Source organism: Hippopotamus amphibius, chromosome 12, assembly GCF_030028045.1.
Source record: "Hippopotamus amphibius kiboko isolate mHipAmp2 chromosome 12, mHipAmp2.hap2, whole genome shotgun sequence".
Lineage (NCBI taxonomy): Eukaryota > Metazoa > Chordata > Mammalia > Artiodactyla > Hippopotamidae > Hippopotamus > Hippopotamus amphibius.
The window spans coordinates 53,639,719-53,660,250 of record NC_080197.1 but is presented as its reverse complement, the minus strand read 5'-3'; the positions used below and the strand labels follow the sequence as shown (position 1 = coordinate 53,660,250).

Genomic DNA, 20,532 nt, shown 5'->3' with positions numbered 1-20,532 from the left:
CAATGTACATCTTTTCCTTTCGGGGCCTTAACTGGCAATTCTTTGTGTAATTGACTTAGAGTGGTACCTTACTGCATGAGAGCTCCCCCTTCTGGCCTTCCAACTCTATTTTGGTGAGGTTTCCTTCTATAAAATTTCACAACTTCCTCCTATAGAAATACCCCAGCAAAAAGAGCCTATTTTCTTTTCTTTGAGAAGGTTTCTTTGCGTTAATGGGTGTTCCCCCTTGTTAGAAATAAACATTTTCAGTCCGGACTTACTGAATTGGCAGTTTTGCAGCTGGTGCTCTTCAGTCCCTTTTAACAAATCCTTCGAAAAATTCTGGTGTAGGTTAAAGGCGGAGAGCCGCTGCTGGAGAAGTTTTCTTCCTCAGATACGTGAACTAGCTTTGCAAGTTTGGGAGGTGACTGTGGGGGCGGAGCTGGCTCCGTACGCTGCTTCATCCGAGCGGCACTAGGACCCGGGGACCGGGTCTCGCAGCTGCCGTTGCGCCCGGGGCGGGGTTGCGCTGTTACGGGAGCGGGGCCTCCAGCTCGACCCGCCTCTGGAGGCGGACCCGAGTTGACTTAAACTCCGGGGCTGCGCGGCGTTGCGTTTTCCCCGCTCGCCCCGGTTGGGTTATGCGCCGGTTGGTAAGTGGCGGGGGGCCTGCTTCCCGGCCGGCGCTCGCATGTCTTCTGTGGGCTTCGGCGGGGCGGGGGGCACCGGGAGCGCCGGTGCCCGCGGGCGGGGGCTGGGTGTGCGGCGGCGGGCGCTTTTGTTCTGCGGTGGGGCTGGAGCGGCGGCTGCGGGCGCTCGGGGGCCCTGGGCCCCTCGGCGAGCGCGCCCCATTGGCCGCCGCCCAGAGCTGGGCGGGCCCGCCGGGATCGGCTAGCTGTTCTGCCCCGGCGCGGGGCCGGCCCGGAGCGGCGGCGGACTCGGAGCCTGCGCGCGAGGGCGGCGCCTGGCCGGGTGTTGTCTGCCGATGGGCTCACGCCTCCCGCCGCACGCCTGCCGCCGCACGCCTGCCGCCTCACGGTAGAGGTCACGGGGGCGACGGCGAGGACGCGTTCTGTGAAACTGCTGGCCTATTGGTTCGGCTGGTGGATGTGAGAGTGGCTTATGTTTTTAATGATTTCCTGTCGCTGCCTTGAAAAACAAATCTTTGTTTTGCGTTTGTTTCTCTAGTATTCCCATTCTCCCCACCACCATTATGCTGAACCTCCCGGAACAGAATTGCTCCGCTTGCATCTCCAAGTGGCCCGCGAGCGCGTTTGTGCTGCAGACGCCGTCTGTTTCTCAGCAGTAGTTAGTCGGTGGAGGCATTTTTACATGTACAGATGCGTACCGATTTTAGATGTTCTCCAGGGACGCGAATTCCCTAAGCAAATGGCCTTAGTATCCTGGGTTCAGCAGTACGCTTTCGGAGAATCCGTTCAGTGAAAACAGTTTTATTTGCAGTGCTTCTCGTGCCTCCCTTCAAAATAAAGAGAACAGCAAGTGATGGGGATGAGCTTGGGTGCATTTAAATAGGCGGGTCGTAGAGCTTGTTTGGGGCTTCTTCTGATTTATGTGTTAGCCGTGAGTCACATTTACGTTTTGTTTCGTGTTGATATGCATGAGTTAAGGTAAGGTTCTATTTTTGTCCTGTACAGTTGGATTCTCGTTTACCAATCCCATGAAGAATTAAGTTAAAGTGTTGTTTAGAGTGATAGAGCAATAGTGGACCCGGAGGAGCGCACATGAATTATCACTTAAAAAGTAAGTGGTTTTTTAAGGCAGACCCAGTTTCTATATCTGTTACTTTGCTTTCTTAATAAGAATTAAATAAACTTAGTTTGCTTTTGGTGCAAACTTAAGGAACACAGTTTACACAGCAATGTCATATCAAGGAAACTATAATTTTTATTATAAATTTAATGTGAGAAAAAAATTTAATGTGAGGTTTATATAAATAGAAAATACAATTATAAGACTTTATGTTAAGTTATTATCAATTGTAAAACGTTCCTTGCTGTCTCTAGGACCAAAGAAGAAAACACTGTGTGGAGTGGTACTAACACTTTTGGAGGGAAATGGGAACATATACAATAACGAATGAGTAATATATTTAAAGGTAAGCGTGTCACTTCTAAGCAGTCTACTCTCACTTCTCTGTTGTGGAACATAGTCATTAAGTTGAATTAGCATTGATTAAATATTAAACCATAGGATACAATGGATTTGATGACAAAGCTTGAAAAATAATATGGTTGGCATAACATGGGGAATTCAGTTGTTCATCTTTGCAAGAAAAGGAATAGGAGATGATGGTGAGGTGACTGGTCTAAGTTACTGGGGAAGAGGTCTACTTAACATTATTCTCTACATGGTCTATTTCTTATTTTTTAAATTCATTATTTGTGGCACATGGGATTGGAAGAAGGCAGCACGGAGCAGAACTCTGGGAGAACCTAAAATATCAGCCTATTTTCAGGGCTTTCATCCTGTAAACTCCAAGTAGTGTTAGGAAATCTTCTATAATGATTGAGACTGTGGTGCCTGCAATCAGACTGCTGAGCATCAGATCTTGGCACTACCATTTATGCAACCTTGGGAGAATCATTTACCTCAGTTTTCTTATCTTTTGTGAAATGGGGGTAACAGTAGTAGCTATCTCATAGGATTGTTGTGATAAGTTAAGGGTGTCATAGATTAACATACTTGGAAGAGCTCCTGGTAAATGGTAAGTGCTTAATGAATTTTAGCTGTGGTCATGTTAGAGGAAATATATTTTATGGCCTAAGACAATTAACACTGTCTTACAGGAGATTCAGTTTGCTCATTTAAGCTCTAAATCAACTTATCAGCTTTATGTTGACTAAACCCTTCACTGTAGATCATGCTGTAGGTTCAGTTTTTATAAGGAAGTACCAGACAGAATTCTAGTTTTCACCTACAGGCATATTTGAAATCAGTAACTCTTCCACTAAACTTTCCAGCCGGGGCAGATTTGCCCAAAAGCCTTATTTTCTCTGTTCTGTGATATACAGGAATCTCTTCCCATTTAGATAATCAGTGTCTTGGACACAAGAGAAGTGCAGATGTTTAGGGAATTGATCTAACTGAACCTTTCAAAAGGTATTTATAAGGGTGAATCTCAAGAATTGTTTTCCTTTTAAATCAACACCCCCCCCCACCCCGCCCCAGGCATATTTTGTGTGAAACAGATGCATTCAATTTGAGATAAAATGAAAACATTCAATCTGAGATAAAATGAGACAACAGTTTACCACCACGGTCTATAGAAATGCAAGTTAAATTTGACTTTGTAATAAAGCCTTGTAAAGAAATAATCTTGTGGACCTTTGAAGAATTGTAAATGCCTTGTTGATAGATGGCTGTGTAGTGTGTCTATCCTTGATGTCCTAAGTGTGCTTGTAGATTGAAGGGCAATGTTAGAGACTGGCCTGTTGAGGAAAATGTCTCAAGTGAGACATTTGCTCACAGTTATAATGATTGCAAAGATTTACTGATAATCACTAAGATTCTCTTGAGATGTATTAAATTACAAGACTTTGTTTATAAATAAAATCATGACTTGTGGTTAAAATTGCAAAATGTGTGATAAGAAATTATATTGTTACCTTAGGTTTTGAGAAACAAAAAGTCATAAGCAAATTATTATTTTTTAATCCCCCCAAAGAGAATTTATTGGATCACATAAGTAAAGAGTTCATGTGGCTTGACTCTCAGGTTTGGCTGGATCCAGCATTTGAATCTGAAAGTTTTAGAGACTTGAGACACAATCTTTGAGCTCTGCTGTCTGCTTTGGCATTGACTTCATTCTCAGGCACAACCTGCTTCATTGGGTAGCCCTAACATCTCCAGGTATATAGCCCATCAGCTTCAGCTTGCACAGAGCATGCCTTTTGTCTGGTTGCTCTACCAAGTCTATAATTAATTTCATTGGCGCTCATTTTGTCACATGCCCATGTCTGTGCTAACAACTGGCAAATGTTTTGGCTTTTTAAACAGTAGTTTAGAGATACAATTCATATATCATATAGTTTATCCATTTACAGTGTACAGTGGTTTTGCATGTATTCATATAGTGTGCAACCTTTACCACAGTCACTTTTGGAACATTTTCTTGTCCCCAAAAAGAATCTCTATTAGTAGAGTCACTCTCCATTCTCCCCCAACCCACCCATCTCCAGACAACCATTAATCTAGTTTGTCTCTAGATTTATGTATTCTGAACGTTTCTTATAGATGATGTTATGTGTGGTCTTTTATGACTCTTCTCTCATCCAGCATGATGTTTTCAAGATTCAGTCAGTTGAAGCATGTATGTAATTCATTCCTTTTTGTTGCCAAGTAACAATTCCGTTGTATAGAAATGCATTTTATTTTCCTTTTATCAGTTAACACACATTTGGATTGTTTCTACTTTTTGGCTGCTCTGAATAATGTTGCTGTGAGCATTCCTGTACAAGTGTTTGTATGGACATGCATTTTCAGGTGTGAAATTGCTCTGTAATATCATATGGTAACTATATTTGACCTTTTGAGAAATTGCCACTGTTTTTGATGAGCCATGTACATTCTCAACAGCAGCAGCAATGCATAGGAGTTCCAGTTTGTCCACATCCTTACCAGCCCTCATCTTTTTGGTCGTAGCTATCATAGTGAGCATGAAGTGGTATCCTGTAATCTTATTGCTTTTCTGTGGTGGTGAATGATGTTGAGCATCTTTTTTTGTGCATATTGGCTATTTGTATATCTTTGGAAAAAGTGTCTATTCAAAACCTTTGTTAACTTTAAATTTGAGTTGTTTTTGTATTGTCGAGGTGTAAAAGTTCTTTATATGTTCTGGATTCTAGTTTCTTCCTAGTGATCATATATGTGAGGGTTTGTTTTCGGATTCTATTCCATTGATCAATGTCTATCCTAATTCAGTCCCACGTGGCTTTGTTTAGTTTTGCAGTTTAAATTTGGAAATTGGGAAGTGTGAGTCCTTCAACTTTATATTCTTTTTCAAAATGAATTTCAGGGTCAGGTTCTCAACTTCTGCAGAGAAGACATCTGGGACTTTGGTAAGGGTTATAATGCATCTGTAAATCAATTTGAGGAGTATTGCCACCTTGAGAGTACTAAATCTTCCAGTCCATGAATATGGGATGTTTTTCCATTTGTTTAGATCTTTAATTTCTTTTGGCGGATATTCAGAGTGTACGTTTTTCACTTTTGTTAAATTTACTCCAAGGTGTTTTATTCTTTTTGCTGTTACTGTAAGTGGAATTGCTTTCTAGATTGATGTATAGAAATACACTTGGTTTTTGTATATTGAGCTTGTACTGGGCAACCTAACCAAACTTGTATATTAGTTTTTTAGTGGATTCCTTTCAATTTTCTGTATATAAGATAATGCCATCTGCAAGTAGAGGTAGTTTTACTTCTTAATTTAGATTCTGGATGTGTTTTATTCCTTTTTTCTTTTTGCCAAGTGCCATGGCTAGAACCCCTTGTGCAATGTTGAATAGACGTGGCAAGAGTAGATGTCCTTGTCTTGTTCCTGGTCTTGTAGAGGGAAAACATTTCAGGCTTTAAAGCTGTGGCTTTTTTTGTAGATGCCTTTTCTCAAGTTGAGGAAGTTCCCCTTTGTTTCTAGTTTCAGTGTTTTTCTCTGGAAATTTAAAATTTAATAATCAATTTTGCATTTCTGGGAGAAGTCCCAGTTGGTCATGGTGTTTAATTATTTTTATATGCTGTTATGTTTGGTTTGCTAGTATTTTGTTGAAGATTTTTGCATCTATATTCATGACAGATTGGTCTGTAGTTTTATTGTGATTTTTTTTTCCCCCCCGGATTTTGGTATTGGCCTAAAAATTGATTTTTTGGAGTATTCCCTCTTTTATGTTTTAGAAGAGTTTGTAGAGCGGATTTTAAATGTTTAAATTTTGGTATGAATCACCACAAAGCCATCTGGGACTAACCATTTCTTTTTGAGTTGTATTTTGGTTTCTAATTCAGTTTCTTTATAGATCTGTTCCGATTTCGTATATTTTCTTGACTCAGTTTTGGTCAGTGTGTTTTTTGGGATTCTACACCCAATTCCAACGTGTGTAAGGGGGGAGGTTTCCCCCAACACCACCAACAAGCAGTTCTCTGGGGCCATCAGTTGGGTGTCCTACAATTCAACTCAATTCTGACACTATCTACCTGGAAGTGCCATCAGATTCCACAGATTGAGGACTCAGTCCCACAAGTTGCCTTCCCCCACCCTCCAGATGCACAAGCCCACGTTGTCACCTGTGCTCCTGACTGGCTACAGATTGAAGGTTCCCAGGACCCTCTCGTTGAGCTGCAGACACCAGTCTCAAGTCCAGGTTGTTACCTGTAACTTCTGGTTGACTGATTAGAGGTTTCTAAGACACCCCCTTCCCATTCAATTACTTTGCTAGAGAGGCTCACAAAACTCAGAAACATTTTACTTACTAGATTACTGGTTTATTGCAAAGGATATTGTTAAACAGTATTCAATTGAGTAAATTTGAGGATCTAATTGGCTTTATTTAACAATTCATGAATTAGGAAGCATCGCATCTAGTAAATAGGAGCGCGAGGAGCTGTACGAAATGGGAGGCTTTAACTGGGAGGCTTTAACGGCAGCAAGAGAAGGAGGTTATTAGCAAAAGAGAAGAAAGTATTGTTTCAGGCAAGGTTACCTCACTAGTGCTGACCAAGAAATTCTGGAGATTTAAGTCCTGGGAGAAGTTGAAACTGCAGCTAAATCTTAGTTTGCTGTCCTGGGGGCAAGTGGCCTGTTTCTTTTTTGTTTTATTTTCTAACAATGGGAATCATCAACCAGATGGAAGAAACGTATAGAGTGAGGTGTACGTGGGAGGAAGGGATGTGGAGCTTCCATGCCACCTTCCCCGATCCTGTGTTCAGCAACCCTGAAGCTCTCCAACCCTGTCCTCTAGGGTTTTTATGGAGACCTCTCTACACAGTCATGATTGATTAAATCACTGGCCATAGGTGACTGATTCAATCTCCAGCTCCTCTTCCCTCCCTGAAGTTGTTGGGTGGGGAGGGAGGGGCGGGGGTGGGGGTGGGTTGCGACTCAAAGTTCCAACAAAAGTGAGGCCAAACAAACTGAAATGTCTGAGTTTGGAGCAGAGAAAGGTTTATTGCAGGGCCATGCAAGGAGATGAGGTGGCTCCTGCCCTGAAAAGCCTTGAGCTCCCCAAAGAGTTTCTTTCAGCAAAAAATCTTTAAAGGTGACGGGCAGTGGGGGGGGGGGGGGAGGGTTGGGTCATTTCTTGTGCACAGTTCTCTGCTTGGCTGATGGTGAGGCAGCAGGGTGGTGTCACAGGGGTTGACATTATCAGTCCTTAGGCTCCAGGAGGCCTGGGGCTCTGTGCTCAAGGTCATCAAGTATTTCCTCCATTTGGTGGAGGGTGGGGGTTCACATCTGCAAAACAACTCAGGAAATGTGCATCAAATACTATTATCTAGCTACTTCAGAGAGGAGCTAAAGCAGAGGGTATGGGGGAGGCCCACATGGGGTCCTGCTTGGCTACAAAATCGTCTGGTTGGTTCTCCTGGCAACCAGCCCCCATCCTTAGGTGTGTCAGAAAGTCACCTCAGTGACAATAAAAGATACCAGTATCACTCTCACTAAGGAAAATCTGAGGGTTTTAGGAGCTCTGTGCCAGAAATGGGGATGAAGACCTAATAATAATGTATTATTATAAATTACAATATCACAGGGGTTTGTCCTTTTAATCCAAATGATCTGAATATGTTGGCATACAGTTGTTCTTTTTAAATGTAAGGTTGGTAGTAATGTCCTTATTCCTGATTTTAGTAATCTGAGTTTTTTGTTTTGGTCAGTCCAGCTAAAGGTTTATCAATTTTGTTGATCTTTTCAAAGACCGAACTTATGGTTTTGTTCCTTTTCTCTATTTTTGTATTCGCGTGGCTAAAGTTTATTTCAGCAAAGGATACAATATAGGGTCAACAGGAAAAAGATGTGCATAGGCAAAGCCCATAGAAGTCAGGTGTGTGCTGGCAGATTCTCTCATGAGAGCTGCATGGACATGCTTTCTCTGCAGCTGGAGACTACAGGAACATGCAGCCTCAGGAAGCAATTATATACAGTAAAAATTCTTAACGATCCTAAAGAACATTTGTTTATGTAGGTTACATCAATATTTACTGCATTAGAAACTGAAACAGGAATTTTTAAAAATTATTTTATTTAAAAATAATAAAGTCCTTACACATTAACATGTTTTCCAAAACAACACAAAACAGTAGTGATAAGAGTGGCACTGTTTTGTATTTTTGCAAATCTCTTTAATGTCTGGCTAATAGTTGGATTCTTCTATCTGCTTTTGCATTCAGTTGCTTGCTATGTGTTTTTTTGTTTGTTTTAAATTTTTTTATTAGCTGCGTTGGGTCTTCATTGCCACACACGGGCTTTCTCTAGTTGTGGTGAGCCAGGGGATACTCTTCATTGTGGTGCGCAGGCTTCTCATGGCAGTGGCTTCTCTTGTGGAGCATGGGCTCTAGGTGCATGGGCTTCAGTAGTTGTGGCAGACAGGCTCAATAGTTGTGGTGAGCAGGCTCTAAAGCGTAAGCTCAGTAGTTGTGGCGCATGGGCTTAGTTGCTCCATGGCATGTGGGATCGTCTCTTTGGAACCAGGGCTCAAACCCATGTCCCCTGCATTGGCAAATGAATTCTTAACCAGTGTGCCACCTAGGAAGTCCTGCTACATGTTATTTTAATTGAAGTAGTGGAGGATGTTTATTGGATGACAAATTCATCTCCGGTAGGTGACTGCTTCATTATGCCCCTAAAGATTCACTGCCACAATTTCTATCAGTTTTTACATTTTCCTTCTATACGATCATGTCACTGGGCAGAGTGTTCTGGCTGAGGTGACTTAGAACATGGGGTTGTTCACTTCACAACTGAGTGATTGCCATTCCTTCTCATCCAGCAAAACTGGTTTGGCTCCCCTGTGCTTGCTGGGGAAGGAAGACAGTACTAATCATGGGCGTAGGGGGCACACAGAAACCATTAATCTAATTTACCCCCAGACTGTTGCCACCATCTTCAACATAACTGCAGGCCAATGGAAGATCTTAATCTAAGGACACTTAGAAACTCAGCAGCTGCTGACTTTGGGAGTGGATGTCCTTGGAGCTGTCCTTGGGCAAAGGCCTGAATACCTCATCCTGTTAGTCACGGTTTCTCGTGGTTTCCTGATTCAGGGGAAGCAGAACTCTCTTGTATACATTTTCTAGACTGTATTTATGGCTCTGAATTTAACTGCTTTCTGGATCTGTCATCCTTTACCTGACTCTGCTGACGAGAAGGTAGATTCTGTCCTATATGTCTCTTCTGGTACTTGAGGTCTCTTTGCATCATTAATCTTAACCCCCAGTTTTATAAGATCTGAATCTTAACCCTATGACGACAAAATGCCTCTGTTGCCAGTCTTGGAATCCTGTCAACAACCTGGGACTACCAGAGCAAACAGTATAATGTACAGGGGTGACTAACAGGGAGTAAAAGATTTTTATCAGATTTCTCTTCAGAGGCATTTTGGGAACTGTTTACTTCTACTCAAGGAGTTTATCTACCTCATGAGGCACAGAATTGGCTCATTCCTATTGTAATAAGTGATGCTTATCTCCCAATACAGTTTGTACCCCAACAGAATATTGTAAATAGCTTATATTTGCCTCGCAAACATTACTCCTGTACTTGAGGCAGTTGTCAGGGATTTCTAGATACTTGAGACCACTAGCCCTCTAATGGATCACGTTTCCTTGAGGTGGGTACCTAGAGGGCCCAAATGGGTTGCTAGGCAGAACTCCAAGGAAGCATAACTGACTTCTTCCTGTGTGCTCTGATCTTTGATTCCCACTTTAGGGAATAATACACCTAGGAAAGGTGGTCTGAACTTTGACCTCTGTTATGAAGACACAAGAAAGTAGTGTAAACTTTCTAAGAAGCCCCAGTTTCCATTACATTGCTTTGAGTGTGCTGCTGCCACCATGGTGAGTATACATGTGCTTGCCAACACCCCCTGCTGTATTAGGTTAATCAGTCAGGGAAAGGGGAGCAATGTATTCCTGCTTCTCCATTCTCCTGGGGAGAAAGCCATGTGGTTCTGACTGGTGAACCTTGCTGGCTTCTGGGATATGTGGGGAGCTTGGTTGTGGCCTGATCATCCTGCTGTAACTCACTGTCCAGTCACTCTCACACAGTGTTACTGAAGAGGAAGTATAATTAACATCTTATTGAGTTGGTCTGTGTTTCTGAATCGAATTTGGAGCTAGATTCCTGAAACCCTGGAGAGTTAGAGGCGTTGGTGAACAGCTTCACCATGCTGCTCTGACGACCTTTCTTTTCCTGTAAAAGCTTCACAGGCAAAGCTTAGCTTAATCTCAGTCTGACCCATACCTTGGCAGTACACCTCGCAGGTCCTTCTGGTACAAAGGTTGATAGCGGCCTCCTGAGAAAGCCGCAAGGTAGTTTCTCTGCCTCCCTAGTTTCAGTTGCACCCAAGACAACCTCCCTTCCCTTGGGGTAGAGCTGCAGGCTATGAAATGACTGTAGTTTACAATTCCCAGCAGCCTGTTTTCTCATCCACCGTGTTGTTGCCTTGTGGGACGAGGGACACTGATGTTGGTTTTGCTGTTTGAGTAGTCTGCATAAGAATCCATTCGGTCTTGTCTCCTTTCTCTCTGCAGCAGTGTAGAGAGTGGGCTCTACACTGGGACTTCTCACCCTGCCAAGCCTCAGCACTCCCGCTCAGGACTGCTTGGCTTTGTGCATTTGTTGCAACCATTAAATGTGATAATGTATTTAAAGGATTCAGCATAGTTCTTGACATAAATTTTCAAGTGTTAGCTGTTACTATTTATAGAGTTGTATTATAAATAGAAAATTTGGGATAGTCTATTCTTGAAAACCTAATTCAAGGACTGATAAGCCTTATTTCTCTTATGACTAAGGACACAAGAAAGCCAGAGCTGGAATAGATTGAGTAAATCTTGATACTTTTGGAATTCCTCAGAAGTGGGTTTTACATTTACACATTTGTATTTGTGGTTTTGTTGATTTTAAAGAAGTGTCTAGCTTTTTCCATTGCAGATCAGCTTTTCAGTGAAAAATACTGGCTTTTCCTCAATTTAACCACATCAGTGGACTCTCCAAATAAACACATTGGAAGTGGAACTAAAGCCATAAGGGAAAGTTCCAATTTAAAATACTAGAACAGATATATGGAGTTTTTTTTCAGGTGTGATTAGAGTATTATATTTTTTAAGAAATCCTGTATTTTTGAGGTACTGAAATGCTTACAGATGAAATCGTGTGATGTTTATGGTTGATACGTGTGAAGGGTGGGGTGGAAACTTTCCCATCCAGAAGTTTAAATAGGGACCTCTCTTTAAGTTGGTGTTCAACAATTATAGACAATATTTATTGAAGCCTATGAGACAACTGTCTAAATACGCATCTTCTTTCTTTTTCTGTTTTTAAATTTCTTGGCTGTGCATGGCATATGGGATCCTCGTTCCCTGACCAGGAATAGAACCCATGGCCCTCTGCAGTGGATGCACGGTCTTAACCACTGGACCACCAGGGAAGTCCTTAGATACTCATCTTTTGGTTGCCCTGAGATAGTCTCTCTTTTTTTTTTAAAAGGAATTTCATTGAGATATAATCGACAGACAATAAACTGCATATATTTGAAGTGTACAATTTGATATTTTTTTCTTTTAAAAAAAAAGATTGTTATTTATTTATTGACTTTGTTGGGTCTTCATTGCTGCGTGTGGGCTTTCTGTAGTTGTGGCAAGTGGGGACTACTCTTTGTTGCAGTGCGCAGGCTTCTCATTGTGGTGGCTTTTCTTGTTGTGTAGCGCGGGCTCTAGGCGCGTGGGCTTCCGTAGTTGTGGCTCGTGGCTTCTAGAGTGCACGCTTGGTAGTTGTGCAAGGGGCATAGCTGCTCTGCGATATGTGGGATCTTCTTGGCCCAGGGATCGAACCCATGTTCCCTGCATTGGCAGGTGGATTCTTAACCAGGGAAGTCCCGATATTTTTTTTCTTATTAGTAATGTTGTATATATGGCAATCCCAATCTCCCAGTTCATCCCACCCCACGGATATGCCTAGATATGCGTCTTTTTAAAAGCCGGTCATTTTTGGCTTTTAATAGCATTATCTTTCAATATAATAATGTTCCGGTGTCTTTGATAAATTAATGGTTACCCTTGCATATAAAATAATTCTTGATGAGGCTTAATTTGCTCCTTCATGTTCTATTTCTTGCTATTTTGTCTGGCTTAAAGTAGGCCTGGCATGGCAAACCGTAATGTAATAGGTCCATTTTGGTAGAGTTCTTTCTGGTCGCGGTTGCGTGTGCTTGTGCATTTGTGTTTAAGATAAATATTAATATGATTATTCTTCAAAGGTGTGATTTTTAGGTTTTTTTGGTTTGTAATTTTCTGTAATAAGGCTGGCTTTCCATTTAAACCATATTCTTTGCATTGTATGGATATAGAATATTTTAAAATAAAAAAGTTCACAAGCCTTTCCTTAAGGTTAGTGAGGTCGTTATGAAAATTTTATGTGAAAATCCACATTCATTGTTACATTTATACTCTATTGCAGCCATTCACTTCCCTTTTTTTCAGCTTCAAACTTCATCTTAATTTTGCAGTTTACAACTTGCTGTTCGCAACTTCCTATGCCATGGATTTTAGTGACTTGCTTTCTAGCCACTTTTCTCACAGGAGGTAATAGTAGTAATATATATAAGATTTAAATCCAAAGACTGTCAAACTTAAAGATAGACTTTGTCTATTTTTAGGATATAATTTTTTTTTTTCATTAAAAATTTTAAAAGACTGTTTTTATGGTGACACACAGGAAGCCTCCATGGATTGTCTCTTTGGAATAGGAGCATGTGAATTATGACTCTGAATCCCCCAATGCAGAGCATAGCACTTTATCAGTGTCAACACACCCAGGCTGCTTGCCTCCCCTCCCCGGTGAGGGCCACCGGTTTATCAGCATCCACATATTAGTATTGCTTGTTCTCCAAACCATAAAACCTACAGCCAGCTGGGTGGGTTAGTAGAGGCTAACTTTGTGCCGGCTATATCAAGGATCATTATTTATTTGCTAATTTACCTATAGCTATTCATAGTTGGGAGGATTCCCCACAACAGAACATAAGAATCCAGTGCTTTGATGGCTTGCTGGCATGTGCACCTGTCACTGGGCTGCTTGTGGACCCTTTTGCACCTGACAAGAGTACATGAACTATTGGAACCAATCCTAGTAACCACCAGAGAGGAGAGAAGCTTAAAACTACAGAGCAACCAATGGACTGTTGTGCCCTAACCTACAATCTAAGGTACTCTAGTTTTTTGATTTTTTTTAAACCCCCACTGGAAACTAGAAATATGGGTGTATATAGTATGTCCAGAACACCTATTTCCTTGTTGATTTTTTTTTTTCCTGCCAATTCTGTTCACTATTGAAAGTGGGGAATTGAAGTCTTTGACTCCTAGTGAATTGCCTGTTTTTCACTTGTCTGTGTTTTTGCTTCTTGTGTTTTAATGATCTCTTAAGTGCGTATATATTTGTAGTTGTTATATCTTGATGGATTGACTGTTTTATGGTTGTAAAATGTCCATCTTTATCTCTAGTAACATTTTTTGTTTTAGTTTCTTTTCTGATAATTAGTCATTCTGCTTTTCTTGTGGCTGTTGTTTGCATGATATCTTTTTTTTATCCTTTTTTAAAAAAATATTTATGTATTTATTTATTTGACTGCACCAGGTCTTAGTTGTGGCACCTGGGACCTTTTAGTTGTGGCATGCAGGATCTAGTTCCATGACCAGGGCTCTAACCCGTGCTCCCTGCATTGGGAGTGCAGAGTATTAACCACTGGACCACCCAGGAGGTCCCTCTTTTTTCATACTTTTTTTTTTTTTTAGATTTTATTTATTTTATTTTTTATTTATTGTCTGCATTGGGTCTTTGTTGCTGTGTGCCGGCTTTCTGTAGTTGCAGAGAGCAGGGACTACTCTTCATTGCAGTGTGCGGGCTTCTTATTGCAGTGGCTTCTCTTGTTGCAGATCATGGGCTTTAGGCATTTCGGTGCGCGGGCTCAATAGTTGTGACTCACAGGCTCAGTAGTTGTGGTGCATGGGCTTAGGTGCTCCATGGCATGTGGCATCTTTCCGGCCCAGGGTTCGAAGCTGTGTCCCCTGCACATTGGTAGGTGGTTTTTTAACCACTGCGCCACCAGGGAAGCCCTATCCTTTTATTTTCAATCTGTTTTTATCTTTGAATCAAAGTTATGCTTATTGGAAACAGCATATGGTTAGCTAGCCCATTTTTAATAAACGTAATTTTTGTTTCTTCCTTTAAAGGTGTTAAGCATTTAAAATCTAATGTTAGATTTGTGGTTTTTAACCAAGTTAAAAGACTATCACTGGTGTGAAGGGGGCTGGAGAGCTAAAGAATGTAGGGCCCAGTGAGGTTATTTGTTGTGTTTTTTGAGTAACAGCAATCCTGGTGTGTGTCTGGGGTGGGGGTGGGGGGTGCGCGCGCACGTGCGCCAGTGCATGTGTAATTGACTGAATCCAGTAGAGACAGGTTGATACTGGGAATACAGGGAAGGGGAGTAGGATGCTGTGTGGTTTGCAGGATTTTAGTTCCCTAACCAGGGACTGAACCCGGGCCCTTGGCAGTGAAAGCACTGAGTCCTAACCACTGGACCACCAGGGAATGCCCAGAAGTAGGATTTTTTTTTTTAATTTAAGGGATGACATTTATTCCTTATCCAAATGTTACGGTAAAACCAGGTGGAAGAGAATGGTTTTAGCAGTTAGAAAAAAAATACAAATCTGTGGTTTTGCCATTAAAAGTTATTTACAACAATGAGAAGGGAAAAAAAAAGACAAGAAGCTGTTTCACATTGCAGACCCCCCCCCCCCCAAAGCGTAATACTTGCTTACCAAGTCAAAAAAGAAACACAGTTGATTCACAAGCTGGAGGTTTGAACTTGGTTAAGACATTTATAAAAACCTAGACAGGGGCAGTGTCCTCCCCAGCCCAGGTGCTACTGTAAGGCAAAGCACAAGAGACTAAAAACTCAACAGGGGAAGGCTGGACACTCAGGGTTTGGGAGTGTAGGCACCCCCACATCTGGCTCAGGGATTGGAGAGTAAACAGAACCTGCTTGGAAAAGAATTGGGGAAGAAAACCAGCAATTGCCTTCTGCACGGGTGGGAACAGGAAAGGAGGCAGGGCCAGGGGCAAGGAGCATTTCACATCACTAACCTAATTTGGGAAACTGCAAGGGACCATCTTCAACTGGCCTTAAGAGGAAGACCAGATGGATGATGGGAGAATCCACAGGAGGGAGAGGAGAGAGAAGTGGCTAGGGAGCAACACCCCCTTCCTTTCTGGGCACAGGAAGGCAGCCAGGGCACCAGCTCCAGGCAGTGACCTCACAAAGACAGCACAGTTTTTGCAGCTTAGAGATCACCCACCTGCCCCCACCCAGCTGCTCATTCTGCTCATTCACTGGAGTAGGGCCACTTTGCCGGCCCTTAGGGAGTGGATGGCTCTGTGGCCTGGGGCTCCTGGATCTCAGGGGTGGTGGTAGCCTTCCCTTCCTGGGCAGCGCCTTCCTCGCTGCAGGCACCCATCTCCCCCTGCTCCTGCTCTTCCTCTGTGGGTGAGGAGGCAGACAATCACTCCCACCCTCCTTCCGATTTCTCTTGAAGGACAGGCCACTCAGTTTGAAAGGCTTCTTGGAAGAGAATTTCTTCTTCTTCTTGGGGGGGGGGTCTCCCTTGGCCTCAGCACCCTGGCTAGGGGGTGCCGGCTCGATGACATCGCCACTGGCCCCGGCTGCCGCCTCCTTTCTGTTCATGGGGGGCGACTCCCCTTCACCTTTGGGGGTAAGTCTCCATTGCTTTTCACGTGGCCCTTCTCCTGTCTGTTGACCTTAGCGGGGGAGGCACCTGCTGTCTCCTCGGCGGTCACATCGCGCTGGGGCGCCTTGGCGCTCCGGCTGCCCGTGGTGGGGGTTCTGCTGGTGGCGCGGAGCCACCCGGGGCTCGCGCCGCAGGGGATAGTTCGGGTGGGCCTGGCCGGCGAAGGGGTGGGGCTCGCGCCTGAGGGGGAGGAGTGTTGGGGGGAAAAGGAGCTGCACCCCCGCTCCTCGCCGGATCCGCTGGCTGGGCCCGCAGCCACGCCCGAATGCCCCGGAAGGAGGATTTGATACTGTAAATGCAGATTACTTTTACAAGGCTGTGTTTTGTAGATTTGGTGACAGTAGGATGATGGATAGTGCTGTTTTTTCCCGCTGAAATAGAAGCAACTGAGTAGGGGGAGCATGTGTATGGGTTGGGGTGGCTGGGGACCAGGGAGGAGAGAAGAACAGGAAAATAACACTACTTTAATATAAACAGAATTTCAACCAAATGAAGTAGAATTGTTGAGCACTGTTGATGTTTGTGTAAACTCATTCTGTGGGCTTGTGTGATTTTTTTTTTTTTTTCCCCCAGAAAACTTTGGCTACTCCTGTGCAAAGAGGTTCTTAAGTTCAGCCATAGTTGGAGTTTGTTAGGTAAGTGTCATGGGTGTCACAGGTGAGGGGTGATAAGGCAGGGTGGAGATTTGGGGGCAAAAGAGTTTATTTTTTCAAGAAAAAAATTTTTAAACTTTATTTTTACTTTTGGCTGTGTTGGGTCTTTGTTGCTGTGTGCGGGCTTTCTCTAGTTGTGGCAAGCTGGGGCTTCTCTTGTTGCGGAACACGGGCTCTAGGTGCACAGGCTTTAGCACTTGTGGCACTCTGGCTCAGTAGTTGTGGCTCGCAGGTTCTGGAGCACAGGCTCAGTAGTTGTGGCACACAGGCTTAGTTGCTCTGTGACATGTGGGATCTTCCCAGACCAGGGATTGAACGCATATCTCGTGCATTGGCAAGTGGATTCTCAACCGCTGAGCCACCAGGGAAGTCCATCCAAGAAAAATTGTAGACCATGGAAATCCTGTTTCTGGTAATCTCCATTAAAACATATCTTCAAAAGGTCTGAAAATACATTGTATCCAAAAGTAGAGACTGTAGGAAAAGGGTCTTTTTTTTTTTGGCTGCAGCAAGTGGCATCTGGGAACTTAGTTCCTCTACTAGGGATGGAACTGGTGCCTCCTGCAGTGGAATCACAGAGTCTTAACCACTGGACCGCCAGGGAGGTCCCTTAACTCCCTCCTGTTAATTTAGGTACTCCAAGGTTGGTTTTCCAGGCTTCAGTTTTTTCTGTGCCAGCAAAGAATAGAGATGGGGAAAAAACCCAACAACCCCGGATTACTTGTAAAGAGCATTTCTCTTCCTACCCATAGGCTCTGTATTAGTCTGCCAGGGCTGCCTTAACAAAATAACCACAGCTTGGGTAGCTTAAACAATAAATTTCTTACAATTCTAGAGTCTGAAAGTCTAAGATCAACATGTTTGGTTTCTCCTGAGGTCTCTCTCCTTGGCTTGCAGACTTTCTCTGTGTCTCCTCGCGTGGTCCTTCTTGTGTGTATACACCTGGTTGTCTCTCTTATAAGCACACTAATCCTGTTGGATTAAGGCCCCCACCCTAGGACCTCATTTAATCTTAATAGCCTCCCTCAAGGCCCTATCTCCAAATACAGTCACATTGGAGGACAGGACTTCAACATAAGAATTTTGGGAGGACAGAATTCAGTATGTAACAGCCTCCCACCCCCAAGCTCACATAAGAAATAGGGGAAATTATTGGGAATTTATCAATAACTCCCTTTTTAAAAAATGTTTATTTTAGTTTTTTGGCTGTATTGGCTCTTGGTTGCTGCTCACGTGCTCTCTCTAGTTGTGGTGAGCGGGAAGCTACTCTTCCTTGCAGTGCGTGGGCTTCTCATTGCGGTGGCTTCTCATTGCAGAGCATGGGCTCTAGGCACACAGGCTTCAGTAGTTGCAGCACATGGGCTTAGTAGCTGTGGCGCATGCGCTTGATTGCTCCGTGGCATGTGGGATCTTCCCAGCCCAGGGATTGAACCCGAATTCCCTGCATTGGCAGGCGGATTCTTAACCACTATGCCACCAGGGAAGTCCTATGTTAACTCTTTTAGTACTGCTTTTTACTTTGTATTGTACTTCTCCCTGATCAATTGTCTTATTAAGGAGCTTTCCTGGGAATGTGAGGAATATACAAACCTTTCTTCTCAGGACCTGTTTTTAAACCAAAATGTGCATGCTATCGTGCTGGATGAGGGTGATTTGGCTCCCTGATAAATTAAACTCTCAGAGAGAGGAAGGTTTCTTTACTACCTTAATCAAGTGACAGGTCAGGACAAACAGAGTTCATCAATGAATTTTGACTTTCACATAAGTGAGGAGAAGCAAGCGGAGAAATAGAAAGCAAATATGTATGTAAAAATGCAGGATGAAATATGTATGTAAAAATGCACGAAGTGCTTGTAACAAAGCAAGTCCATGCATCTGCAATGGAAAAGTCCAGTTGGTTCAAGACACTCGTCTCCTCAATGAGGCTTTCAAGCAGGTCCGGATTACTACTGTGTCACAAGCGATGGAGTGAAGACTGTCCCCACTCAGGCAGAGCCTCTGGTGGCCAGTGCCTTGGTGAATGGATCCTCCGCAAAGAGATGAAGTAAGAAAGAGTACGACTTGTCTCAAACTCATACAGTCCCAGCTCACCCATATTTATAGTCCCAGGAGCACGTTATCTCCAAGACCAGATGTTCAGTTTGGGAGGGGGACAGTTTCTAATGCCAACTGTGTCACCTCAGGTCAGCTCGACTGGAGATCCCCAGAATGTCCATATTTGGAGAGAAAGAGCTTCAGTGTCAACTTTCTCCTTTTAGATGTCATTTCAGGTCAACTTGGCAGGAGATCCCCAAAATGCTGCCTCTTCCTGCCAGCATGCACAGATCAGTCTTGGCTCAGGTAGAGCAATGAAAAAAAATGAAACCTCCTAAGTCATGGAGTCCGTCTCCAGTCAAGGCTGGTATCATACCTGACACCAGACCTCAAAAGGCTCCCTCCTACTGTATAACTTATGAGCAAATACATAAATAAACATATAAAATTCACAAGAATCACACCAAGAAATAACACACATGGTAACACGTGCCTTCTTCAGTCTAGTTTGAGTACACTATGACCCATAGTGTAATAGATCTAAAAGATCTACAAATTGTTTTCGATTTTCTACATAACTTCTATGAAGAGTCAGTTTTGTATTTTCCTTCCCAATTCTTAATACTTTCTCAGGTCTCCAGTGCAACAGTGAACAGAAGTGGGTGATAGTGGCATCTTTATTTAAATTATTTATTATTAATAATAACAATTATTACTGTTGGTCTAAATGTTTGAAATTACCACTTATCAAAATTAAGGAAACTTCTATTCTTGGTTTTCATACAATAGTTCTTTTAATGAATTTTAATTGAATTTTATCAAAAGTTCTTATATCTCTTGAAATGATCATATGATTTTGAAAATGATTATAATGTAATTACTTTGGTTAATTTTCAGCGACACCCTTTGTGTTCCTGAAGTAGGCTCAGTTTGATTACCACGTTGCCCTTTTCATGTGTCACTGCACTTGATTTTCTAATACTTTGCTTAGGGCTTTTGTTTCTGTGAGATTGCCTTCTTAATTGTCCTTTTCAGCTTTGGTATGATAGGCTCAGCAAATAAACTGTGAAGTGGCCCCTCTTTTATCCTTTTAAAGAGGTTATATTGGATTATCTCTTCCATAAACAGTAGAACACTCCAGGAAAGCCACACGGGCCTGCTGTTTTCTTTGAAAAGATATTTAATTATAGATATAATTTCTTTAAAGAGATACAGTATTTTTATTCTGTCAGCTCTGGGTAGGGTATGTTTTTTCAAGGAATTTCTCCATTCCACCTAAATTTTAAGTGTTTTGAAGTAGTACTCAAGATAAATACATTATCATTTCAATGTCTGTAGGATCTAGTGATAGCCTCCTTTCCCAATATAGTGTTTGGTTTTTTTTTTAATGATCAGTGTTGTCAGAGGCTTATTGATTTTTATCCTTTACCAACTTGTGACTTCTTGAATCTCTTTTTTCATTGTTTTATTTCACTCTTTTCCCTGGATTAACTTGTTATTGTTAACTTTGTATGATAAATGCACAGATCGTTTCCCAGTCTTCTTTTTAAGAAGTCTATTTGATGTTATAAATTATCCTCAACTCTTATGTTATAATGGGGATGGGAGCTTGTTATGGATTGAATTGTGTGTCTTGTCCATGCGGTCCCCCCACCCCCCAAACATATGTTGAAGCTCTAACCTCCAGTGTGACTATATTTAGAGATGGGACCTTTAGGGAGATAATTAAAGTTAAATGAGGCCATTAAGGGTGGCATTTCATTCAGTAGGACTGCTATCTTATTGAATAATTAGAGAAAGAGACACTAGAGCTCACTGCATTCTTTATTTCTCAATT

The 20,532-nt window shown here is 42.5% G+C and overlaps 1 protein-coding gene and 1 pseudogene across 10 annotated transcripts in view; one reads left to right on the top strand and one right to left on the bottom strand.

The window, feature by feature from the left end:
* The first annotated feature begins 542 nt into the window (after positions 1 to 542).
* Positions 543 to 20,532, top strand: part of RESF1 (retroelement silencing factor 1) — a 31,093-nt gene continuing 11,103 nt past the window's right edge. Inside the window, exons 1-6 of one of the 10 annotated variants that reach the window (XM_057701893.1) lie at positions 543 to 632; positions 1,635 to 1,740; positions 2,004 to 2,095; positions 9,911 to 10,038; positions 13,190 to 13,409; positions 16,582 to 16,643. Coding sequence is in view for 3 of the 10 variants with exons in the window: in XM_057701890.1 (XP_057557873.1) it covers positions 18,870 to 19,001 (132 nt within the window). In the remaining 7 variants the exon portion in view is untranslated. Of the gene's footprint in view, positions 633 to 1,634; positions 1,741 to 2,003; positions 2,096 to 9,910; positions 10,039 to 13,189; positions 13,410 to 16,581; positions 16,644 to 18,479; positions 18,706 to 18,745; positions 19,002 to 20,532 lie in introns of those variants that run through there. The other 9 variants (XM_057701895.1, XM_057701896.1, XM_057701898.1 and 6 more) reach the window with 9 other exon arrangements.
* LOC130833991 (MARCKS-related protein-like) lies at positions 15,447 to 16,411 on the bottom strand (annotated as a pseudogene).